The sequence below is a fragment of the Pseudonaja textilis genome, chromosome 7, assembly GCF_049901715.1.
Source record: "Pseudonaja textilis isolate UNSWEBS1 chromosome 7, rPseTex1.2, whole genome shotgun sequence".
Lineage (NCBI taxonomy): Eukaryota > Metazoa > Chordata > Lepidosauria > Squamata > Elapidae > Pseudonaja > Pseudonaja textilis.
The window spans coordinates 60200463-60227845 of NC_141996.1; the positions used below are offsets into that span (position 1 = coordinate 60200463).

The 27383-nt window shown below is 38.4% G+C and overlaps 1 protein-coding gene across 1 annotated transcript in view; it reads left to right on the forward strand.

The window, feature by feature from the left end:
* The window catches only part of CFAP47 (cilia and flagella associated protein 47), a 410718-nt gene that overhangs the window by 106234 nt on the left and 277101 nt on the right, over positions 1-27383 (forward strand). The window contains exons 15-24 of the mRNA XM_087937909.1: positions 2726-2873; positions 4577-4665; positions 11662-11748; positions 12140-12222; positions 12448-12593; positions 13496-13604; positions 15733-15959; positions 16668-16842; positions 22487-22680; positions 25905-26048. Of these exons, the coding sequence (XP_087794035.1) occupies positions 2726-2873; positions 4577-4665; positions 11662-11748; positions 12140-12222; positions 12448-12593; positions 13496-13604; positions 15733-15959; positions 16668-16842; positions 22487-22680; positions 25905-26048 (1402 nt within the window). The remainder of the gene's footprint in view (positions 1-2725; positions 2874-4576; positions 4666-11661; positions 11749-12139; positions 12223-12447; positions 12594-13495; positions 13605-15732; positions 15960-16667; positions 16843-22486; positions 22681-25904; positions 26049-27383) is intronic.

Sequence of the window (27383 nt, forward strand, 5' to 3'; positions counted from 1 at the left end):
AGGCCTTTAGTGCAGCTTGGCTCCGGGTAAATGGATGGCTATCATTAGTTAGGAAGCTAGGTTTCGTCTGGGTGCCTGGTTGGGGTGTGTTTGAGCTGGAGGTATCAGGGGGGATCTGTCTGTGCCCAGGTGTTTGCCTGGCTTGTGTTGTGGAGATTTTTTTGTTTGTGAGTGCAGGCTTCCAAATGATTGACAGTCTGGTGGAATCATCTCTTCTATTCATGCTTTCTGGTCTTTTTTCAATCTCTATGGCTTCTCTGATGATTCTGTGGCTGGGGTTTTCTATAGTGGCTAGGGTTTTGGTGCCATTGAAGTTGATGCTATGACCTGTGGCTTTCATGTGTTGGACTAGTGAGGAAGTGTGTTCCAGCTTTTTGACTGCATTTTTGTGTTCATCCAGGCGGGTACTTATTCTTCTATTGGTCTGTCCAATGTATGTGGCCCGGCATGATGCACAGGGAACTTCGTATATGCCTTGGTTTTCCAGGTCAATTTTATCTTTGGGGTTTCTAAGGATGGCTGCTAGTTTTCTGTCTGTTTTGAAGGCAGTCTTGATGTGATGTCTGTGCAGTATCTTACTAATTTTGTCTGTAGTACCTCTTATGCAGGGCAGGGCAGCTGTTCCATAGGTCTATTCATCTTCTGGGTCTCTATTATGTCTCAGTGTGTTTTTGTGGATCAAGCCAGTGATTTTGCTTTTGTGGAAGCCGTTGGCTGTCAGTACCTTAGTCAGGGTGCATAGTTCAGTCTTAATGTGTGTCTTGTCTGCCAGGCATTTGGTTCTAGTAATTAGTGTTTTAGCCACGGAGTTTATCTGTGCTGGGTGATGGTGGGATTGGGCGTTGAGGTAGCGGTTAGTGTGTGTTTTCTTCTGGTATACGTTGTGTCCTAGTGTGCCATCTGTTTTTTTGTAGATTAGTACATCTAGGAATGGTAGTTGTTTGTTTGTTTCCGTTTCCATGGTGAACTTGATTTTGGGGTGTGTGCTGTTTAGGTGTGTTAGGAAATTGTTTAGGTTTTCTTTTCCATGGGGCCAAATCACAAATGTGTCATCGATGTATCTTAACCATAGTTTGGGTTTGTGGATGGCATTGGCCAGGGCTCTGGATTCGAATTCTTCCATGAACAGGTTTGCAATGATGGGTGACAGTGGTGTTTCGAGCAAAGCCGAATGCCATACATATATATATATGTGTGTGTATGTATATATATATATATATATATATATATATATATATATATATGTATAATTCAATAATTGCAATATGTGTGTGTGTGTGTGTGTTTGTGTGTATCAAAACAATGTTATTTAATGTTTGTAATTATTGAACTTTTAATTATCATTTGAAAGAATGAACTAACATTTAGATAATATTAGAAATCACTGGTTGGAAAAAAAATGCACAATTTCCTCAAATTCGTTATGTAGACCCTATCCAAAAGTCTAGGCTGAAATATCCATTAAAAACATGTATAAAAAAAATCTCAATTTAGGTATAATTGGATGTGTATCTGAATATAAACAACCAACAATGCAAGTACAATATTAAGTGAGCAAAATTGGCTGATCTTTGGGCCATTAGAGAAGTTATGTGAGCTAAAAGGAGGAAACGTTCCTTCTGATTTAGCAGATTAGGCCAAATATAAAGAGCATTTAGGAAAACATGTGAAATGGTTTGTACCTCCTCTTTTGGGGCAAGGAAATAGGTCCTTGTGCCCAGAAGTGTTACTCAATATTTTTTCCAGTAACATGGAGAGTAGAGCACTTGGTAAATGTGAAAGCTTTTCTGTGAGACGGACATAGACTAATGGCTAAATAGACAATTGCAAAACAATCTTCCAATTAAACTCATCCCTCACCAAAAGGTATTTGTGCTTAGGTTTCCTAAATATCTTTCCTGAGAACCCATTGCATCAGAGCCAGTGAAGCTTGAGTAGGGTTACATTGACCATAGTATTTTATATCCAAATATGTGACTTTCTCCAAAACAGATAAATAATTATTCCGTAAGATCAGTGAAGATAGAGAATAATCAGTAAATATTAATTATAGCCATTTGAGGCATCAGAGTTCTTAAACTGTAAAGATTTTTCCAGAAATAAAAAGTTGAAGATGTACTTGGGGACTCACAACAAGGCTTTTAAAAATTTAGACTGGATTCTAGAAACCTTAAAGTATGATGATGTGTGTGCCATATAACAGATGGCTAACTAATTTGCTCTGTGACTGGTGCATGATCGTTGCCATTAGAGCTGGCATAATGTAAAATGACATTTGCAGGTCTGTGGGTCTGGATAGAAAATGGTAGGTTTTTTTCCAGAGTGCTTTCTTGATAGTGAAAGGAAATATACAAGAGTGTAAAAATCCTAATTTATCCACTAGAGAATTATTAATTTTCTGGAAATTTCATTGTGAAATAATGACTTTGTAGATTTGACTAGCGCAGTCTAGGCAAAGTCGGTCTGGACCTTCTTAGGTTCCAGGAAATATCAGAGATGTAGGTTAAATCTGGAAGTAAAAAAATGTCCTGCGATGTAGCCATGGACAACCCCTTCTTATAGCGCTGCTTAGACAACTTCATAGATATATGCATAAAATCACAAGAAGTCAAGATTTACCTTTCAGTTTGTGTTAGCAAAAGATATTCAGTATCAGATGTATAAAACTATTGCACTTTGCCTGCCATAATTGCATTAGAAAATATCTTATTACTCACCAATGCAGGAGCCAAGTAAAAGTTATTGTGGAATTTACTAGCTGTTTCCTGTATCCTGCTGAAGCTGTACTTTTGCTTGTTTCGAAAGCTTTCACCCCAGGAGGCTTTACAATGGCTATTTCTTTGAAGACAAAAATTAACTCTGTCAAACCTAGTGTAAGTACCATATATTTTAGGAGGAAATCTAGAAACATGTAGTTTATTATAAATTAATCCACCTTTAACATTCAATAAAATTAAAAGTACTTACAGTTCAAACATAGAAAGAAGAAACTCACTCATGCATGTAAAAAATAATATTTCATTTATAGATGGACACCTGGAAAGAGGAAAAGGCAAAGAAAACTATTTGATCAGTAACATAATATTTCAAATTATTAATTCCTTCTTCCTGCCTTCTTGTTGATTAATATGGTTCAATTCCTGTAATCAGCAAAAAAAGATACAATAGCCTTGTACTGTTTTCCTGTTTCTCTCATTTCTTTCTAAATTCATAGTTTTCTTCAGTTTCTGTTTGGATACATTTAAGAATGTTATTAGAAATGTATTTCAAATGATCATTGTCAATTTGCAAAGCATCCCTGATCTTCCCTCGAGTTGCCATAGACAAGGGGGATGGGAAAGCAAACTTCGTAGCTGCATCAAGGAGCTGGCATCTCAGTCAAAACAAGGCACATTCCAACGGATATGCCGAGGTCGTCTCCACAGAAACTCACGGTGACTGGAGGGAGTGACTTTTACAAACCACAAAATTGCTTTGCTGGGGAATGTGACTTATGACACATATTGTGGGGAGAGAGAAATAGGATCAGAGGCAAAGCGTGAATTAACTGAGGTCAGAGTTGGCTACACCTGGTCCGTGCCAGCATGAAGTTCATAATAAATAACTGGATTTCTTTTGAAGCTTGGCTTGAGGTTCATGATTTAATTAGGGAATCTGTCAGAACCTTGACAATCATTGTGCTATAAAATATAAAAAATCAGAAAAATGAAATTTAGGCTCTTTGTAAATCACTCTAGCATTTTGTTAGTTAAAAAAAACTCAAGGCAGCAAACAAACATAATACTTCTTCCTATTTTCTTCAAGACAACAACTCTGTGAAATAGGTTGGTTGAGAGAGAGGCTAGCCTAAGGTCACTTAGTTGGCATTCTATTCTTTTCTATCAATTTGCCTAGGATTATTAGACAACCTGATATTCTCTGGAAGTTTTGGAGTTCCATACCTTTTAAACATATCCAAATAGTAGTGAAGGATCTCTATATAATATCTGGCAGGCATCTGATTGCCTTCTCCAGTAATTTAAGCCCCACACCTTGGAATTTCATAGACATTTATGCCTCCATCTAAATCAGCAGAACCTGTTCTACACTTTTCATTTAAATGCTTTTCAATTTGCTAATGAACTGGGGGGAAGGAAGGGGAAAATGGAATGAGGAGAATGTCTGCAGATATCGTGAGAGCATGGAAGCCATCAAGGTTGCTGCTAGTGGTGCTTAAGAAAGAGGTGGGCTATTTTCCATAACAAAAGGTTGTCTCAGAATTGAACAATGTGATCATCCAGGGGGTGGGGAGAAAGGGGAAGCTATTGTTTAACTAGGCAAGCATTTCTTCAGTATCAATATGGAGTATCCAATAAAGTTTTACTTTTGGGAATTCAAGTCTCCCAAAGACTTGGGAGTGTTACCCGGTTTTGGATTCAGTAGTTGGACAGTTGACATATGGCCCATTTGTACTGGTCATATCTAAAAGCTGAAAAAGGTTTTTTTTGCTTAAAAATAGCAATTTAACAATTGTTTTTTTAGTTCATGAACTATTGATGTAAACTCCAAGCTAATACATGTTTCTGTTTATCTATAGGGCATATTAAAATGCAAATCTTCATGTTATGAATTGAAAAAATATAGTCTACAGGTTACTAGTCCATTCAGAACTGGGGGCCCATTCAGGTATGCATTTATAATTAAAATGTAATTTGTTCAGAAATTAAAATTACTTAATCCTCTCTCTCTCTCTGTATACATGTATATGTATGTATATACACATATTCTACATGCTTATGGCCTACCAGAGATTATGTCAGATTTTCATCTTCATTTTTGAGAAAGGACATCTATGTGACATGGGATGGGAAAAATCAAATATTGGCAATTTTTTTGAAGCTCCTTTGGCCAGCTCTTCCTAAAATGGGAAATTCTGATGTTATAAAATCTAACAAGAGATATGGCATGTTGTAATTGAGGGAAGGAGCTATTGATGTTTTAGATCCTATTTTCATCTGTGTTCCAAAGACTGGGGAAAAACAAATAGCACAGATCTAAATAATTTAGCTTTGCTTATTTGTAATGCAGAGGAAATTTACTTAATAGTAGTGAAAAGAAAATAGTAGGTACAAATAATCTCTCTGTCCACATTTTCATCATATTTGTATTAGGCTGCCAGCCAGTGCAGGTTGCTTGATCAATGTTGCTTTAAGACATGGAAGAAAATCCCTGGATTGCTGATAAATTATTTTCAAATGTTTATTAGGATAAATGGTATTATATATTGTAAACATTTCCTTTGACTTAACAGATTGATTTGGTTTAGGCATTTAACATTTTTGACTGCAAATATTATACGTATTATTTCTTTTATTTATATTCAGAAAGAAATTCTTAGGAATTGAGGATTACAGATTGATAAATAATTGTACACTTCACTCACCATCTACATGAACAAATATATTGCATCATATATGTATGTGTTCTCCAGATGAATAGAATAGAATAGAATACTTTATTGGCCAAGTGTGATTGGACACACAAGGAATTTGTCTTGGTGTAAATACTCTCAGTATACATAAAGAAAAGATACATTCGTTAAGAATCAAGAATCATAACGTACAACACTTAATGATAGTCATAGGGTACAATCAACAATCAAATCATACTAGGAAACAGTCAATATAAATCATAAGGATACAAGCGACAAAGTTACAGTCCTACAATCACAAGTGGGAGGGGATGTGTTATGTATTAGCATACTTACCTGTAATTGGTTGGTCCGTGGCAATGGGAAATTTGAAGAGCCATCACTGGCTACAGCCATGAGCAGCTTGACTGTAAAAGGGCTGCCACAGTTTTTTCAGAGGACAGTTCTAGATAAAAATAAAGATGACTGGTTAGTACACTGGCTCCTTGAGTCTCATTCCCGTGATCTAACACTGGCAACGAAGGTGGGATCTTGAGACAAAGGGAACCAGCAAGCACGTGGCAACTAAGGAACACCGGCGACCCATCAAGAAGAGATGGCCAGAAACAACACGCCACCCACACCATTCGATCCAACAACCAAAGACTGGGAATCGTACATCAACCGATTTCTCATATTCCTCGAAGGGAGCGACCTCAATAATATCTCGGAACATAGGAAGAGAGTCATCTTCCTTACACATTGTGGTCCTGCCATATTCAATATGGCCAAAGCATTAGCTTTTCACCAACATGAAAACAATGGCATGGCCAGACCTGGAGAGAATACTGAGGGCTCACTACACACCAACCGTATCCTGCCTCATCAAACGACATGAATTTTATTGGTGCGGCCAAAAAGAAGGTGAGAGCATCGGCAATTTTGGTGCAACCCTGAGGGACATCACCAGAGCATGTGAATTCCTAAACATGGTTGAGGCCATGAGTGACCAAGTGGTCTTGGGACTGAGAGATCTTACACTGTAAGGCCGATTATTAACTAAACCCAAAATAACACTCAAAGAAGCAATAGAAGAGGTCACCGCAGCAGAAGCAACCCAGAAATCGGCAGCTGCCATGCGGAAAATGAATAAAACGCCACCAGAAACCCCAAAAAACACCACCACAACCCACCACGAGGACATCGAGTCCGCATCGGAAGATGAAGGGGTAAATCAACTCCATTCAGAACATAGCAGAAGGAGCTGAAATGGAAAAAGGAAAGAATTTCATTGTGCCAGTTGTGAGGAAAACCATCCACGTTCCGAGTGTTGTTTCCTAGATGCAATATGCAAACATTGTGAATGGCGGGGTCATATTGCAAGAGCCTGCTGAGCAAGGAAATACTACATCCCTAGACAAAGATGGACCCCCCAAATAGGGAGAAACAAATGGAGCCGCTGGAACCAAGACAACCGAAACAGGCGAGGGAAAGAGGCCACCAATGGAAGAGATGAAACACACCAGACAGTGACCATCAGACACTCAAACATGACAAACCCCCATAAAGTACATGTCCAGGTCACCATAGAAGGCCAGCCTTGCTGGATGGAAGTGGACTCAGGCTCATACTTATCAATGGTATCTTGGGACACCATAAAAAGACTGATACCAGACATAAGCCGGGAAGGACTCGAAAGACAAACACTAATGCTGAAAGACTACCAGGGGAACAAAATCCCTGTAGTAGGTACAGGACAATTCAAAATAACATTCAAAAAATACACCAGAGTCCTCCCACTAACCATAGTCAACAGAAATCGACCCAGCCTATTGGGACTTGAACAGTTTGCACCATTGGGAATCAAAGTCACAGGAATAAATAGCATCACTGAGACAGATTGGGAAGAGAACCCGATGGAAGAATTCCGAGATGTGTTCGACGGAGAGCTGGGCAAGAGGTTCCCAATTTCCTTTAACTTAAACCCAACCATAACCCCTATAAGATTAAAGGCGAGGTGGGTTCCTTTTGTGCTTAAACCAAAGATCGATGAGCAATTGGATAAACTCATCGCACAAGGGGTCCTAGAGCCAATTGACCACACAAAGTGGGAAACCCCGATTATCACACCAATTAAACCAGATGGGTCTGTGCGCATCTGCGGAGACTACAAAGCAGCCCTTAACCACCCGCTCCAACAAAGCGCATACCCTGTCCCAGTGGTACAGCATTTATTACATTCCCTTGGGGAGGGGGGGGAATCTTTGTGAAACTAGACCTCACACAGGCCTACCAACAATTACCAGTTGACCCCGAAACAGCAGAAGCCCAGATGATCGTAACACACAGGGGGGCATTTACATGCAACGGATTACAATTTGGAGTCAGCGTCACCCCAGGGGTGTTCCAGAGCTTAATGGAATGCCTATTGCAAGGGATAACGGGGTGGTGCCTTATTTTGACGATGTCCTCGTATCAGCCAAGGACAAAGAACAATTGCGTGACCTCCTCAGGGAAGTCCTAAGTAAATTCAAGGAGGCAGGACTAAAAGTGAAAAAGGAGAAATGCCAATTAGCCACCAACAAGGTTGAATTCCTAGGATATCTTATAGGCAGCGAAGGAATCTACCCCACAGAGAAAAAAGTCAGAGCAATCAAGGAAGCCCCCAGACCCGTGAATAAAACTGATCTGCAAGCTTTCTTAGGGCTCATTAACTTTTATAATATATTCTTACCACAGAAAACAACTATTGCAGAACCACTATACAGGTTGCTTGACAAGAAAGCAACCTGGGCCTGGGAGCAACGGGAAGAAACGGCATTCCAGGGAATAAAAAACCTGATCACATCAGACCGCATACTAATCCAATACAGCGAAACACTTCCAATAATCCTAACCTGCGATGCATCACCTTTTGTCATCAGCGCTATCCTCAGCCACGTATTACCTGATGGGAAAGAAGCACCTATAGCATTCTACCCAAAACCTCTGTCAAAGCCAGAGCAGAACTACAGCCAACTAGACAAAGAGGCATTGGCCACTGTCACCAGGATCAAGTGGTTCCTTGAGTATATCTATAGGAGGAACTTCACCCTAGTCACAGATCACAAGCCACTCCTGGGCATCATCACTGGAAACAAAGCTACACCAAACATACCATCACCCCAGGTGATGAAGTGGTCGGAATTCTTGGCTGCCTACAACTACAAATTAATATACCGACCTGGAAAGGACATAAATCATGCAGACGTGCTTAGCCATTGCCCCCTACCTGACATAGAAGAAGACCCAGCACCAACCACATTTGACCCTCCAGAGACAGTAGAAAACCTACCAATAACAGCAGCGGACATTGCTAGGGAGACGACTAGAGACAAAACCCTGGCGCGCATTTTAAACTGGGTAGGAAAAGGCTGGCCGGAGACTGAGATCAACAAAAACGTCAAACCATTCTGGAACAGACAAACAGAACTCTCAATGCTAAAAGGATGCATACTATGGGGGGATCGGGTGGTAATACCGGACATTTTAAGGGAAAGCATACTAGAAATGTTACATGAGGTACTGTAAAAATGAAATCCCTGGCAAGGAATTATGTGTGGTGGCTAGGGATGGACAGGGAAATAGGGGACTGGGTGGCAACGTGTAAATGTTGCCAGGAATCTAGGCCATCACCCCTCACAGCACCAAAACACGAATGGGAAACACCAAGGGGACCATGGTCAAGATAGGACACACATTTCTAATAGTCGTAGACACTTATTCCAAATGTCTAGATCATGCACTCCACCATGACAGAAGCCATCATTAGACAGCTCAGGAAACTTTTTGCAACACATGGGTTGCTTAATTTAATTGTATCTGACAATGGGCCACAATTCACAGCAACACCATTTGAGGGATTTTTAGCACAACATGGGATAAGGCATGCACTAACCGCACTGGGACCCCCGTCGATGAACTGACGGGTGGAACACATGGTACGTTACAGTAAGGAAACCTTACAAAAGCTAGGGCCCGGGGACACACAAGAAAAGATAGATAAACTACTAAGCATACAGCATATAATACCCAGTGCCACAACGAATAAAAGTCCAGCCTAATTACTAATGGGGAGGAAACTGAGATCACTCCTAGACAGACTACACCCCACATATAACCCCGAAAAACCAGTAGACTCCTCAAGTAAATGCCGCACATTTCAAACAGGGGAAAAAACCTTATGGATACTGTGGATATTGGCGAAAGTGACCCACATAACCAGACCCCATTCTTACAGGGTAGACACCACGGATGGTAGGAGCTGGAAGAGACACATAGACCAGTTCAGATCTAGAGTTACGAGGGGTGACACAGACTGACCCATGGAAAAGGGGGGAGACCCTTCACACAAACATAACCAGGGAAGAGGGAGGAAGACCCCTCAAACATAACCATAGGGGAGGGGGGAGACCCCTCACACAAACATAACACAACCACGGAAGAGGGGGAAGACCGCTCAAACAGACAAAACACAAGTAGAGAGGGAGGAGGAGACCCTCCATGAGCAAGAAAAACAACAGAACAAACCCTGACTACTAAAAACACACAACTTCCACTAATAACAATAGCCCCGGTCGGAAAACGCAGGCACGTACCTGAGACCAGAGAAGAAGACAGCATGGGGAGACAGGAAGAGGTCCAGAACGATAGCATGAAAGCGGCCCCTGGCGGGACCGACCTAGCCAACTCAACCAACCAGGAGATTCCTGGCGGGAGTGGCATGGACAACTCAACCTTCCAGGAGGTTCCAAGAAGAAGGACGGGAGGAACAACAGATCCGTCCGAACAGTCCAGAGACCAAACCGTGACTGAGCTGTGCAAGTCCAGTCGCAACCATAAAAGCCCTGCCTACCTACGTGATTACATATGGTAGGCAAGGCCAGGATTAGTTAGACCGGACCAGGTGGGGAGGGGTGTTATGTATTAGCATACTTACCTGTGATTGGTTGGTCCGTGGCGGCAGGAAATTCAAAGAGCCGTCACTGGCCACAGCCACAAGCAGCCCAACTGTAAAAGGGCTGCCGCAGTTTCTTCGGAGGGCAGTTCTAGATAGAAATAAAGATGACTGGTTACTATGCTGGCTCCTTGAGTCTCATTCTGCGATCTCAGTATACATAAAGAAAAGATACATTTGTTAAGAATCAAGAATCATAACGTACAACACTTAATGATAGTCATAGGGTACAATCAACAATCAAATCATACTAGGAAACAGTCAATATAAATTGTAAGGATACAAGTGATAAAGTTACAGTCATACAATCACAAGTGGGAGGGGATGGGTGATAAGGAGTGATGAGAAGATTAATAGAAATAGTAGTGTACACTTGGTAAATAGTTGAAATAGTTGAGGGAATTATTTGTTTAGCAGAGTGATGGCTTTTGGGAAAAAAATGTTATTGTGTCTAGTTATTCTGGTGTGCAGTGCTCTATAGCGTTGTTTTGCAGGAAGGAGTTGAAACAGTTTGTGTCCAGGATGTGAGGGTTCTGTAAATATTTTCACAGCTCTCTTTTTGACTCGTGCAGTATACAGGTCCTCGATTGAAGGCAGGTGGGTAGTAATTGTTTTTTCTGCAGTCCTGATTATCCTCTGAAGTATGTGTCTGTCCTGTTGGGTTGCAGAACCAAAACAAACAGTTATAGAGGTGCAGGTGATAGACTCAATAATTCTTCTGTAGAACTGTAGCTTTTTGAACCATAAATAAAGTACAAAATACAACATCTGGTGCAGATATTAAAAACACTGCTACACTCCAGGAACTTTAAGATATATAGGCATAAATTCTAGGGATTACATCAAATGTTATGGGTGTTATCAGAACCTTAGCCGAAGTACTGGGATTTCAGTAACCCATATGAAAAAAAATGGGTTAAAATGGTATCACTGGGGTGTTGGGGAAAACAGAAAAGTGGGTCAAAAATTAAATAAGTAAAATATAAGGAAACATTTTGGGTAATTCTCATTACCCTCATGCAATAAGATCGGCCATTCAGGAAGATTGGCCATCTATTTATACAATATTTTTTGCAAAATTTGGATAGGAGAATGGGCTTGCTGAGACAAGAAGACTGCTGGTAAGATGTTTGCATAACTTTCCCTCTTGTCAGTATCAAGTTAAATATCATCCTGGAAATCTAAATAAGCATTTAGATTCTGTTTTTGTAAAATATTTTTATTTTATTTTTTGTGAAAACTATAGGCTTTCTGATAACTTCGATGTTTTTTGCAGTATCATTTTAATTGAATCATCAAGTTGCATCATGGATCCCGAGATACTTGATCACATCAGCAAAACAAGACAAGGAAAAATTAAAAGGTAAGTCTTTACTAGGACTATACTCATAGTGCAGTTTGGTGTTGAAGTTTAAAACAAGTTCGCTACTTGAATGTGTAACTGAAAGTACTATGTTCACCACCATGCCCAAAGCATTATTAAGATTATTCTTCCCAATAATTTCTATTTAGTAATGTTTTTTTATTTATGAATTCATTTACTTCTCAGTACAGACTTTAGACTGTGTACAGATACTAACATTTAAAGCATGTACAACCCTGATATTTTATACTATGGTATGCATATTTCTGATGTTATGTAACAGTGTTAAATCAAATCTGTGCTATGTCAAGAAATTTAAAATGTAATTTAATATTAAAATCAAATTGGCTTTTACGTTATTTATTGCACTTCTGGTTTTTCTTTTGCTTAGTTCTGAAGCAAATTTCCCAAAGGGTGCACATGATATGATAGATGTATGTGGAATACATAATCAGGAGGAAAACCCCAATGCTGGTAAATGTTCTCTTTTTTGTTTCTTACTAGCTTTCTAAAATATGCATGCAATTTTTCTAAAAAATGTTCTTTTTAATAGATAAGACTTGGTAACTTCCAATCCAATTATTAATTTGAATTACATTGTCTGTTTTAGTTCTCAAAAATATTGCAATGTTTCAGATATCTGCCAATCATTTCTTAATTTTTATATTGCATATAAACCTCTCTATTATGTTCTGACAGCTAATGAGTCCAATTGCTTGCAAGAGTTCTTTAGTCCATTGGATACAGTATTTGTGGACCAAGATAATTCTATCACTCTTAATCTCCACTATCTTCCTTTTAAAATGGGAAAACGTTATTGTGTAATTATTTTGATCAATGAACAGGTAAATTTCATTGTATGCTGAAATGAATTAAAGTCACCATGTGAGGCAAATTAAACTTAGTTTCAGTGAAATTGAATAGTAATGTCAAGAAAAATAGCATTAAAATATGCTGTATATATAAAGATAATATAGTGTTGGATTATAATTTTCTTACTGTTTATTTTGGGACTGTGGTTTATCTTTTTTCGTTAAAGAAAATATTGCCATACTTTTACTAGTAGAGTAAATATGTTTCCATTTTAAGTAACTAATTAAAATTTTCATATAAGCTTAGGGGAGGAGGTCAAACTTTTTCAAATTTGGTAATGATACTTTCTTAGTTTGAACTTATTTTTGGATGTGAAGATTGCCTGTAGCTGAACCATACATCCTCAGCATCTTTTAAACAGCACCTTTCAAAATAATTAATAGTGGTTTTCAAAATAAATAATGCTGTGTGTAAGTATGTAAATAAGTATGTAAATAAATATTTTGATAAAAATAAGTCTGACCTTGAATTTTTTTAATGTGATATACAAATTGATAAATAAGAAAGAAAAAGTAAAATAGAAACAAACCAAAACAAGCACAAATGCTGCTACTTAAATCAATTTCATAATTCAGGAAATGAAGCTATATTAACAGATGAACAGCACCAACTCACATTGCCTTATGTTCATCCTTTACTCTGCTATAGCATTTAAAAAATAGCTTGCGTGAGAATGCCATCATGTATATAGATATTCAAAATATTGAATACTGTACCAAAAAGGCATCCAGTTATTTTTTTTCTAAATTTGAGTTTTTAAAAAGTCACTCTATTGTATCTTATAATCATTACGAACTAGATAATCTAAGAAACTTCTAATTTATTCTGAGGAATTGTTTCCAAGAACTGACTTGCATACATTCTTGTGTTTCAGATTGGGGAATTTTTATATTTGGTGGAGGGTATATGTGGTTTGCCATTGCCATCAAGCCTCATTCCAATGGACAGCCCAAATATTTTGTACATTAACAGCACATGTGAAGGTAAGGGACAGATATTAAATTTTGAGGTGCAGTGAAGTTTTTACAATAGCAAGAAGAAAAGTTGTGTGTGTGTTCTTCAAATATCATTTTTAATTGTAAGATGCTTATTGCCAAATGTCAACTTTGTTGTGCTAATATTTAACAACCAGATATTATTTCATGCTATTATTTTTACTAGTTGTAGTCTTTTTTCTATGTGAATGGTCTGAAACATGAACACATTTGGGAAATGTATCTTGTTCAAGCCACCTGAAATAATTTTGATGTAAAAAAAAGTTTTTAAAAAGCTTAAAAATATTATTCTTGGAAAATAAAAAGGTGGCTTAACTACTTCTAAATATATTTATATTAGACTGAAATTTAATTTGGTTTATCAAGATTGAATTGGCTTTGTTCAATTGATCTTTTCTAAGAATGCTGCCATCAGTATTTATTGATGGTTGTATGACCACAAACTGGTATCAATAGAAATCATAGGCAGAGAGAAAGAAAGGTTACTAATCAGTCATTGTAATCCTCAAAAATAATGATTTGTATAGCCTTCATTCCCTTTGCATGGATTCATGCAACACATTGTCTTGAAAGAGCTACAGTTACTGGACAAGTGACTTTTCTGTCATGAATTGTGATTCAGGCATAATTTTGCATGCCATTTAATAAAGACTAAACAGTCCTGTCAGTAAGAGATTGATAATTATTGGAGTTATTATGCACATTTCTCCAAAACAGGGCTTACTATACTGGCACAGTTGTAGCAAAGAGAAATATATCTGCAGATCTGAGTATAATTGATTTAAAGACATATAGCATTGTCAACAGGATATGCAGTGCCTCTTACCTGACCTGTCTCTTTTTAAATACATCAAGTTTTTACAGTCAGAATCTCTAGTTTTCATGATTTGAATAGCTGTTTCAGTTGTAATTCTGAAAATGACTTTGTCAATTGCATATCTACATGATCATTGGTCTATGTATGCCATTCATCAATCACTACACATTTTCCATAGTTTTGCTCTTATATTTATACTTTGAAATGGTTGCATCAAAGTACTCATGGCTTCATTTTGACACATTTGAAAGCATAGTTATTTACTGTGGTGGAAAGTATATTTTATTCTGTTTTTATTTTATATTTAGAAGTACTTACCCCCTCTTTCACATCCTTACTCAGTCTTAAAAGCACTTACTTCTTTTGTTTAAAAAACAAAATGACAGTTTTCTCAAGCTGCTGTTCAACTGAATAATTAAAATGTGTATTATAAGTGAAAATTGCCAACTTTTTTGACAGCTTTTATTAATCTGTTTCATTAATCTTCTATTTCACATTTTAACTGTTATGTAAAACTTCACATTTATATACTATTAAAACTTTCATGTTTGTCTATATGTAACCTTTAACTTAGAAAAATGATGCATCACATGACAGTTTTTGAACCAAGGGATCTCAAATTGGCTAACTTACAGAATGTGTCCAAAATCCAGGACCCACAGCTTCCATGAAATTGAAATTGACAAATTTTATAAAACATTTTATGACAAATATTATCATAAAACATTTTGACATAATAATGTTTAAAATGTCATAAAACATCTCCTGTGATCAACTTCTAATATTTAACTATGCTGTACAATTGAACACAGGCTATTTTCAAGGCAGTTGCATCTCTGAATTTTTCCTAGCAATTTTAAGAGCTTTTCCAGTGAAGGCAGTACATTAGAGGCTCTGCCATTGTTGAAAGCGTTGTGTCAATTGAGAAATTGAGTAAGAAAGATTTCTGAAAGGATGACCCAATGGATTATGGGTTTCCTATTTGATCTTTAAGGGAACAGAAACCTTGTTAAAATATAAGTCTGCAACATTGGTTATTGGTTATACTCTCCATTATTTTCAACTATGTTAGAGAAGCAAAAGAGTCAGTGCTATTCTAGATTTAATACTGACACATGCTAATTAATTTGCACAAGCAGAATTTTACTGGGTAGTTTATAATGATGCTTCACTTTCCTACCAGCATTAGAGCAATAAAGGCACGGCATCATTTTTTAGTGATGAATCTTTCTTGCTCACTCACTGTCTCCTCTGTATTGTGAGTAAAGGGCAGATGACAAGTGATTTTATTTATTACAGGTCAGAGAGAAATGTCACCAGTTCTTTATCTGAAGTGCCTCCTTACCGATATACTTAAAGAAAAGCTGAAGATCCCATTAATCAATGAAGCTAGGGAAAAGGCACTGGCTATTGCAGCACAGCAACATATGTCTGTTCTGGAATATGAGCGAAGAAAGGCCATAGGAACACTTGAGAGCAGTAGTGTTCAAGTTGCAGTTGCAGCCTTGGGATTGTCAAGAGTTGAGGTGAAAATGCTAATTGCTTAAAATATGACTACAATTTTGCTTACATATTACCTTTAAAACTGCTAGCTAAGCAGATTTTTATTGCACATAAAACAGACTGAAAAGGGACTTTTTGCTCTTTTTGCACCTACTATCTATCTTTTGGAGTCTTGTTTTCTTTCTTCTGTTATAAAATCACCAAAGGTTTAAAAAGATTGGATTTTTTTACCCATAATGCTGCACAATGGAACATTTATGACTTTTGCCTTTTTCTTTAAGAAAGATCTTAAGCAGAAAAAAGAATTAAAGACCTTGTTGCTGTCATAAGTATAACTTTATGGCACAAGTATCATAGCCATTCTGATTGAATTGGATTTACTAATGAATTCTAGTGGAGAATGTTTAGGTTTCCTTTGGAATAATTTATAAATAATAATTAATATAGAAAATTTATATAATTGTTTCCTGAGCACTTTGTATTTTTATTCTCTTTCACGTTATTAGCTTAAATGGGCTTTGATAATTTTCTGAGTTTGTAAGAAATTCTGTATTCATTTATTCTCACTTTCTTTTGATATATTTAAAAAAGATATTTGAGATTTCTCAGCCATTAATTTCAACTATTCAGAGGTGTATTCTTAATATAATCCCATATTTTTCTTTGAATCTTGTTTTTTAAAAATAAGGATCCTTTTTACATTACATTATTAAATCTATATGTTTTTACAGAAAGATGCTCTGCACAACTATCCTTTATTCTCTGAAGAATGTATTGAATATAATGTTGAAGTCAGCATGCCTGAGTGTTTTGAAATTCCTTCAAATATATATATACCTGTGTTAGCCTCATGCAGACTTAATTCCTCAAAGGCTAGAAAACAAGACCATTGGTTTGATAAAGCAGGTAAAAACCACCAAATTACTTCAACTAAAAATAAAATCTAAGTGCCATCTAATCCAGGAACAACATTTATCTCATGTTATTTAAGATGCCACTTGCTGTACTGCAACTTTTTATCCTAAGCTTTGTGTACCAAAGAGATACCTCATGAGTAGTACATTTCCGGTACTGGACAAAAAGAAATCAGTTTGGAGTTGTTTATGACTCATCAGGACTAATGTAGGCCACAAGATAGTTATCTAATTTTCCAACAAAATCTCACTAGTTCTTGGATAATAATCCATACTATAGCTTGATTAATTTTTTTTCAGACTAGACCGTTGGGGATGTATCATGATGTAATTGTCATATTTTCACAAGTAACAGCAAAGTAAAGGCATTCCCTGATGTACAACTGCAGTGGATCCTGCCCATTATGGTTGCATGTTTTGATGCTTGTTAAGGAAAATGGCCTTTCTTAATAATCCCCCTCACCCCATGCTTTCTTTGATGTGGCTGTTATATGAATGTGAGGGTTGTAAAGTGGAGCATAGGTACCTCAGTAGTAGGAGAGGCAATTGGAGGGCCTAGTGCAGACTCAGGCATGCTGCCATAGGCTGCTTAAGGCCTGCCCACCCCCAAGAACATTTTCATGTTGTACTTCCTGCTCCTTGGTAGGCTTCCACCCACCCCCACCAGACCCAATACTACAGACCTTTTCCCTCTCCCATTGATTCCCCAAAGGCTTTTCTTTCTTCCAATGGTTCCATGTAGGCTTTACCTCCCCTAATATGTCCCTGCAGACCTTTTTCACATCCCTCTGGTTCCTCACAGGCTTTTCCTCACAGCCCCCCACTGGGCTTAGGCCTGATTTCCCACCCCATCCGGCCCCACACTTTCCTCAGTTATCTTTTGAAGAGCTCCAGGTCTTCTACACTGGAATGGATTGCTTCATTGCATAGACTTTGGAAGCGGTCAACATGTTCCCATCTACCAGAGTTCATTTGGCAACTAGGAACATGGTAGTCACTTCTGGAATGTCACCAAATGTGCTTTTGCATGTAACCAAAATATTAAGCCATATTAAAAATGAATAGTTAAATTTGTTATAAACTTTGGGAGAAAAATAAAATAAAATATGGGGTTAAAAAAATTGTATTAAACTTACACCGATGATAAAGATGTATCCTTTATAAATTATTAATGAAAATTATTTGTTTCAACATATTAACTGTGTCAAAAATTGCTCATATCTTTAGATAAATTAAGTGAACATTGTATTAAAACGCTCTTATATTGAAATATTAGCATTTGTTTTAATTCAGATATTTTCTGTGTTCCTGTTTAAATGGAAACAGACAGATATAATCTCATTCAAGCAAAATTTATTTATGCGCCAGGAATATGGAAATTAGTTGTATTGCTTCTCTAATTAACAAATGTGAGTGTTTTTTCTGTGAGATGGCCAATGAGGATAAAACTTGGTGACAAAATAGAAACAAGATAATTTATGAATTAGCAAATCATAATCTTTCCTTTAGGAGACAACAGGCTGATTTCTTTCTGATAAATCTGAGCACTTTAGGTGCAATCTAATCTGACAGCTAGTGATAGCATGACAGTAACATTGGAGACATAATATATTGGTGTATATTATATTAAATAATAATTCAATGAAGGAAATTATTAAATCCAAAAATGATAATATCCACTGGCTTGCATATGTCTGCTGTAAAAATCTTAACTTGCAACTGAACTTTAATTTGAAAAGGTTCATTTACCAATAAAGATAAAAGAAATTATTCTTTGTTTAAAAAAAAATATTCTAGAAAAAACATTTATTTGACATACATTTAAAATAGACAAATATGTGTGTGTGTGTGTGTGTGTGTGTGTGTGTGTGTGTGTGATTCAGCCTTGTTCGGGTATTTTCCCACGTCATTGTAGTTGTGCTTTTAAAGTTGTAGCAATGTTTCGGCAGAATCTCATCTGCCATCATCAGGCTTCTGTGTTGTGTTCGTCTGTGAGTCAGACTTTTACAGTTGTTTCAGTTTTAAATTTGGGGCTAGCCTACTGCTGTGCCAGAATGTTTTTTTTTTCATCCTGATTGGTTGGGAGTCTTGGTCTGTGTTTATTGGTCTTGGAGTTTGCTGTGTTCTGCTTGATTGGTGTTTCTAATATCTTCTGCCTGTTTTATGGCTTTTTTATGTGTCTTGATTGGCTGGCAACATTGTGTTCCTGTATTGGAGGTTTTTAGTGCAGCTTGGCTCTGAGTAAATGGACGTCTATCATTTGTTAGGAAGCTAGGTTTCATCTGGGTGCCTGGTTGGGGTGTGTTTGAGCTGGAGGTATCAGGGAGGATCTGTTTGTGCCCAGGTGTTTGCCTGGCTAGTAGTGTGGAGATATTTTTGTTTGTGAGTGCAGGCTTCCAAATGATTGACAGTCTGGTGGAATCATCTCTTCTATTCATGCTTTCAGGTCTTTTTTCAATCTCTATGGCTTCTCTGATAATTCTGTGGCTGGGGTTTTCTATAGTGGCTAGGGTTTTGGTGCCATTGAAGTTGATGCTATGACCTGTGGCTTTCATGTGTTGGACTAGTGAGGAAGTGTGTTCCAGCTTTTTTACTGCATTTTTGTGTTCGTCCAGGCGGGTACTTATTCTTCTATTGGTCTGTCCAATGTATGTGGCCGGGCATGATGCACAGGGGACTTCATATATGCCTTGGTTTTCCAGGTCAATTTTATCTTTGGGGTTTCTAAGGATGGCTGCTAGTTTTCTGTCTGTTTTGAAGGCAGTCTTGATGTGATGCCTGTGGAGTACCTTACTGATTTTGTCTGTAGTACCTCTTATGCAGGGCAGGGCAGCTGTTCCATAGGTCTGTTCATCTTCTAGGTCTCCATTATGTCTCAGTGTGTTTTTGTAGATCAAGCCAGTGATTCTGCTTTTGTGGAAGCCATTGGCTGTCAGTACTTTAGTCAGGGTGCATAGTTCAGTCTTTATGTGTGTCTTGTCTTCCAGGCGTTTGGTTCTAGCAATTAGTGTTTTGGCCACGGAGTTTATCTGTGCTGGGTGGTGGTGGGATTGGGCACTGAGGTAGCGGTTGGTGTGTGTTTTCTTCTGGTATATGGTGTGTCCTAGTGTGCCATCTTTTTTTGTAGATTAGTACATCTAGGAATGGTAGTTGTCTGTTTGTTTCCGTTTCCATGGTGAACTTTATTTTGGGGTGTGTGCTGTTTAGGTGTGTTAGGAAATTGTTTAGGTTTTCTTTTCCATTGGGCCAAATCACAAATGTGTCATCGATGTATCTTAACCATAGTTTGGGTTTGTGGATGGCATTGGCCAGGGCTCTGGATTCGAATTCTTCCATGAACAGGTTTGCAATGACAGGTGACAATGGTGATCCCATAGGGGCTCCTTCAATTTGCTTGTATCTTTGTCCTTTGTATATGAAATATGTGTAGGTTAAGCAGTGTTCTATTAGTTCCATGAGGTGTTTAGCTGGTTGGTATTTATTTTTGATGATTTCAAGAGTTTCTTTTATTGGGACTTGAGTGAATAGTGAAACCACGTCGAAACTTACAAGCAGATATTCTTGTTCCACATGTAGATCTTTGATCATTTCCAAGAAGTGGTATGAGTTTTGTACATGTGAAGCTGCTGTTTCAGCATGGGGCTGTAGCTGTTTTGCTAAGTGTTTAGCTAGGTTTTGTAGTGGTGCTCCTCTGGAGCACAATGGGTCTGAGAGGTATGCCTTCTGTGTGTATTTTTGGGAGGCTGTATAGTTTGGGGCATCTGGAAGATTTTTCTCTTGGGATGATCATTAATTAAATGCACGTCTTCTGTCATTTCCATTACTTATCCAAATATCAAATATTACCTTTTCTTTAACCAATCATACCAAATGTTCCATATTTCATAATAGTCCTATCTTGTTTATTTTTTAACAATTTGGTTAGGCTATCCATCTTAGTACATTCGTGTATTTTTTTAATTACCATATCCTCTGAAGGAATGAAAGACAGTTTCCAGTTTTGCGCGTAGGTTATTCTGGCTGCAGTTATAATGTGCAAAATTAAATATTGATATTTTTCTCTATGTTTAAATCTATCATACTTAGCAGAAAGGTTAATACTTAATACTCTCTTTAATCTTTCTGCCAATATTGTAGCCATTATTTTGTAATCTACATTTAAAAGTGATATTGGTCTATAGTTTTGAATTTTTTGTAGGTCTGATTGTTCTTTATAAATAAGGGTAATATATGCTTCCAACCATGATTTAGGCATGTTAGCATTCTCCAGGGCTTCATTGTACAAGTCCACCAATATCTCCTCTATTGTTTCTTGGAATTCCTTATAGAATTCTGAAGGAATTATTAATAACAAGAAATTATTCTTATCAAAAATTAGCAATAAAAATTGTGCAAAAAGTAGTAGACCAACAAGAAGGAGCAATTTACTGTATAAAGCCAAACTCATGAGCAAAGTACAGGAGGGTAAAAGCAATATGAAAACTAGCAATGGTAATGGTGTGTGTGTACGCGCGCGCGCGCTCCAATTCCAAGCCCAGTCAGCTAGTGCAGAGATACAGTCAGAACCCCCTATGGAACATTTACTCAACTCAAGGCAGTCTTTTACCTACACATATGTTCAGTAGATATTGCACTCTTAGTTGAATCCTACAAATCCAGAGGTATTCTTTCACTATCTAGTTCTAGTTTTCTTTCATAATTCAGGTTATGGGATACCAATCAGATGAACTGATTTCAGCCTTGCAAGGTAATCCAAACAAGAAACACATACAGATCAATTAATCCTACTTTATTGTACAAAATAATACAGAATATTATATGGAATAACCCTACTGTCAGATGTGCTTCCATTCAAAATCCAAAAATAAATCCTTAGACTCCATTTTTACAGAACAAAGTAATTTTACTGGAGTAATAGCAACAAAGGAAAAACAAGATCTGAGGCAAAAGGCGCGGAAATTACATATAGAAAGTTATCTCAAGTCCCCACCCCCAACTATTCAAACTGGACATCCAATCTGAGGTGTGGCATCTCACACATCTGGTATGCTGAGATGGTTGACCTTGGCCTAGAAAAGATAAGTAACTGCATTTGTGCAGTAACCAGGAAAGCACCTCAACTTTTACAATTCACCCAACTTCAACCTCCAGCACCTGTCCTCCAAAAGTCCCAATTATCCCTCCGCCTGTTTCCATGGCAGCCAACAAGAGCCAAGCAGTAAAGGATGTCAGTAAGAATTCTGGGAAGCTGACACCTACTTTATTCTTGCAAGGCTGAAAGTATTTCTGGTCTCATCATTTTAGTCTCTAAAAACTTAATAGGATCGATCCTTCTAAAACTATTCCCAGGCTTTCACCCCATCTGCAGACTGAGCTGCCTCTTATCAGCCATGGTGGTGCAGTGATTAGAATGCAGTAAAATCTACTGTGTTAAGACTAATTTCAACAGTATTCTGCATATTCAAATTGTGACTTTGCATATGTGTCAAATTTTGTTTCCATTTTCATATATTCCAGCCAGGTACATCAGGTGTACTTTCTAATTCTAAAGTGCATTTCTAATAAAAGTTTCATGCATCCCAGAAATGTTTATAATACTTAAGTATGGAATTTAAAAGCACTTTTTTCCTCTACAGAAGATGATGCAATTGAACTTCCTCTAACATTTAAGCCCCGGTATGCTGGCCGATATCCTTGCCATATCCTTCTCAAATCTAAATATGACATCCGCCTCTTTAAGATAGAATGTGTAGTGAACACTGATACCTTTGAGGCTGAACTAGAGTTTGTAACTCCAGCATATCAAGCAGCAATACAAGACATCCCAATAGTATGTCTTTTTTTACTTTATAAAAGTTAAATATGGCTTATATTAAATAAATTAAATATTATTGCAGTCAAGAAGCTATTCTGGAAAACTAACAAACTAAGATACAATTATGTAACACATGTTAAAGCTTACAATTATGTAACACATGTTAAAGCTTTTTCCTATAATTAGTATTTAGTTAAGGGAGTAAATTCATGTTGATTGTAACAGCGGGAGGAAACAGAAGACTTTTATCCCTTTTCTTTGTTGCATTCAAAACAAACTATGATTTTAAGTTAACTGTGAAATCATTCAGCAATATATTGATTTACTTACTGTATAACTCATTCCAATATAGATTTATTCACCCGCTCCATCTCACTGTCTGCTTGCCCTTGGCTGCAATGGGTCAAGCTCTCGGCATGCCTCTGCCTTCTTGGCACAGCACAAATACCGTTAATTCCAAGTGTGGAGGCAGAGGCACAGGGGAGAAGACAGGCAATCTGGATGTGCTGAGCAGCTGCCTGACTCACCAGAGGCTTGCAATGACACCGGCAGAAGGCAGAGGCAGAGTCATGGGGGAGGCAGGCAATCCTGATGTCCTGTGTGTGTGTCTGTTTGGCGCGGCTGCAGGCAAGCCGAGAGATCGTGGGATGGAATGGACAGCGTGTTTAGTTTAGTTTATTGTCATTGCACCTTGTACAATGAAAGTAAGTGCCATCTTCAGTGTACATCAGTAGTTCCCAAACTTTTTCAGTCCACCACTCCCTTGGTGCTACAAACTCATCCTCAGTGCCCCTCACCCAGGGGTGGGATTCAAATTTCTTAACAACTGGTTCTGTGGGCGTGGCCTAAATTTGTGGGCATGGCTTGGTGGTCATGTGACTGGCTGGGCATGGCTTGCTGGTCACGTGACCATGTGGGTGTGGTTTGTTGGCCATGTGACTGGGTGGGCATGGCCAGGTGGCCATATGACTGGCAAACCAAATATAAGTGGTCCTCACTTAATGGCCAGTTGCTTAGTAAGTGTTCTAATTTATGACTGACTTTCCTTCTCTGTCTTTCTTTTTTCTCTCTTTCTCTCTTCCCCCCCTCTCTGTCTAACCTGTCTACCTATTTTCTGCCTAGGCAGGCATGGCCTAATCTGTCAAGGGCCTGGGCTAATCCTGCATCACCCCATTTCCCCTTTCAGAGGCCCTGTTCCTTAATCTCCTTGTTTCCTCCCCCACGACTGCCTCTTTCATCAGCCGTGACTTTACCTTCGTCCCACAGATGGCTGCCAGGGAAGGCAAGCCAGGGCTGAGCCATTGTTGTTGCCGGGCTCCCTGCCAGACCATGTCACCCTTGTCACAAATGCCTGCAGCCACCACATTTTTTTTCAGTGCAACTGTGGTGGCCTAGGCTGGCCCAGGAGTCAGGACTCAACTGGGGCTGGCGGCAGCAGCGGTATGTAGGTGGGACTTGCAGAGCGTCTCTCACCTAAGGAGATCAGATGGTGGAAGGCAGGCAGGCTGGCTGGCAGGCTGGCTGGCTGGTGCTGGAAGCAATGATGGTGGGTGAGAAAATGTGGGAATCAAGCACACATGCGCTATATAAGGAGTGCCTGGGCGGGGCAGGCAGGAGGAGAATGCCATCAGCAATTGTCATGCATATGCAATAAGGACTGTTATGACTCCCCTTCAAAATTCAAACGAACAAAACAGAAAGCAGCCGTTTCACAATTAAATCAAACGGAAAGAAGTCTTACAAGATAACGGCTGGCAGAAATCTCAATCCACAGCATAAATCTTTACTCTGTCCGGCAAACCAGTCCTGGCAATAAACATCCAGTCTCAGAGCTTCTTGCTGTAACGTCCTCACTCAATAAATCACTTTGTTCCTGGCAAATTGTACCAGCCCAGCTATGTCCTTTTATACTCATTGAGGCAACGTGCTAATTTACTGACTCGCTCTCCTCCTTCGCTCCAGCTGATTTTGCCTTCTCAACCATCTTCTGTTCCTTACATTTAACCACAAATTTTCCAAGTTCTCATCTCCACTAGAAGACTCTCTCAAAACTTCCCTGTCAGCCATTCCCGGCTGTTGATCAGATAAGGAACCAGAGGAGGTCAAAGGTCCTGACAATTCTAATACATCAGGTCTGTCGTCCTTTGTCACGTCCATCTCCTCATCCTGGTTACCAGTCCAATCACTGAGCCATGCCGGCTCATATTTTTCTGCCATGTCCTCCTCACTTGAACTCATATCAGTCACAGGAGCTGAATCCAAGCCCGGAGCCACAACAAGGACTGATGACAGGGAACAGGAGGAGCAGGCAGAGAGGGGCAAGGCCAGCCAGGGGCCCATTTTACCAGTTCTCCAAACTACCAGGAATGGTGATAACCAGTTCTTGTGAATCCCACCCCTGAATTGCGCCCTGCGAGGGGCCCACCTCCAGTGCCTCCCTGCCACCTCTTAGCGCCCCCCTGCCGGCCCCCTTGCTCTTAGCACCCCCCTAAGGCATCCCCCCCCCAGGGGGAAGTACCACCCACTTTGGCAACTACCAGTGTACATCATAACTATAAAAATTAAAACACAAACACACATCCTTCACATTCTATACAATTGAATTGAAAACCCGATATTGCATTAATATTGCACTATACAATAGAATTCAATATAGTTACTGCCCTGGGATAGAAGCTGTCTTTCAGCCTATGTGTCCTTGTTTTTATTATCCTGTACCATCAGCGAGATGGTAATAGTTCAAAAAAAGGGTGCCCAGGATGAGATGAATCTTTTAAGAATGTTGTGTTGGGATCGCCTCTGCCTCTGCCTCTGCCTGGCTCTGCTGTGCACTTTTTGCCCAGAGGGAAATGAAGTTTCATGTGCTTGCAAAGGGGAAGCTTTGAAACAGACCTAATCACTCTGTATCAAACCATCCCCTTTACAAGCACACAAAGCTTTGAGTCTCTGTCATTTCTCTGGAGCAAATTGCTCTGTTCCCAAGCACCTAATACTTGACCAAATACTTTTTGCTACACCCATCCCCCCGGGTTTATTTTTGGGGTAGGGCTGATATTAGGCCCACCCAAAAAATCAGGCTAGGGCTTGTTTTTTGGGTGGGTCTTATTTTTGGGGAAACACAGTAAGTATCATTGAAATATTGAATTGAGATTTTTCCCCTTCTCCCCATTCTGTGCTGTTCTTTAATAGTTCTTATATGTCTTGCACCTCATAAAATATTGACTACTTTCATGTTTTAGACTAACCTGAGTCAACAAGATTGGAAGCTTAAAGCAGATTTAAAAGGATACTGTTTTTATGGTCCTCCTGTTATGTATATAGTCGCTGGTGAAACAAGTATGTATCCTCTCATGTTCCAGTCAACTGCTGAATGTGTAACTAGGGTAAGAAATAAAAACATCACTTGTGTGTCTGTTTTTGGTCCTCTGGCATGATATTCATTTGCACTTATGACAAGAGTATTTTAATTGTATATGCATCTGTTAGTGACTATAAAGCAGACTAAAGTAGCATGCAATTTGTAAATATATGTAAACATACATAAAAAAATCTAAACCCAGAGCTTATAAAACGTTTTCATATCTGTTTCAGTTTTATCTTTTAATCATTCACCAAATTGTTAACTCTTTGATTACATTAACACTGTCAGGCTACTGAATTTTTTCCATTTCAATGAACAAGAATGAACTTCTGAAAAACCAAATGTATCAAAAGGAATCCTTTATTGAGATGAGACAATTCAAGTCCCTATCAAAAGCAGCGTCTAACGTCTCTCAGGCATGCAGTGATAGATAAGGGAGTTTAGGACCCTTCCCCTTATTTTGATGTGTATTTTGTAAAACAAAGAATCAACATGTTAATTCCCCCTCCCCTTTTCTGAGAACGATCTTCTGAAGGGTTTCTCAGGAAACACCTCCTGGCTAGAATTTTTATGGTCCCTTCTCTTTTGCTGTCTCTTCCAGGGGTGACAGGTTTCTGGAGCATCTGGTTTCAGTCTCTCAGTTGTATATCAAGTGTCGATTATACAAATTCAGTATAAGATTTAATATATTCAAGTTACATCAAAAAAGGATTTCTTTTACCAACTTCCCTCCCCCCTTCTTCCATTGAAGAATGGCAGATACACGGATCTGACAAACACAGAAAGATAATCCAGAATTTCAGAAATCAACATATAGCATTGACAAGCTATTTACTGATATAGCATATATGTTAATATCCGCTTGAACCTCCCATTCTCAAGTGCAGCTAAAATAACCAGAAATCCAGAGTTTATGTATTATCTGAACTGGGGCTCTTACATTTCTTATGTCTCTTTTGCTACAATTCATTCTTGGTTCTTATGAGTTTTGGAATAGTAATATATATAGTTTATACTTTCTTTTTTATTATAGTAGCATTGATCAAATAACATTATAAATCATGCTTATATAATATTGTTTGGTTTTTATGTTTAATTATATGCTTAATTGAAGGCACTTAGGATATTGTATGATATTGTTGTATATATATGGGATTTGGTTAGATGACCTCTAAGTTTGATCTAATTTGTAATTGCAATAGTTGTCAGAGCTCATCTAGATCAGAATTGCGGGAAATTATTTTGTCTTTTTCCACTGTTTGCTGTTGTAATTTTTGACAGGGTTTTTTGTAGGAATAGTATGATATATACTGTATTGGAATTGCATTTTAAAATATAGGTTAGCTGCAGAAAATAC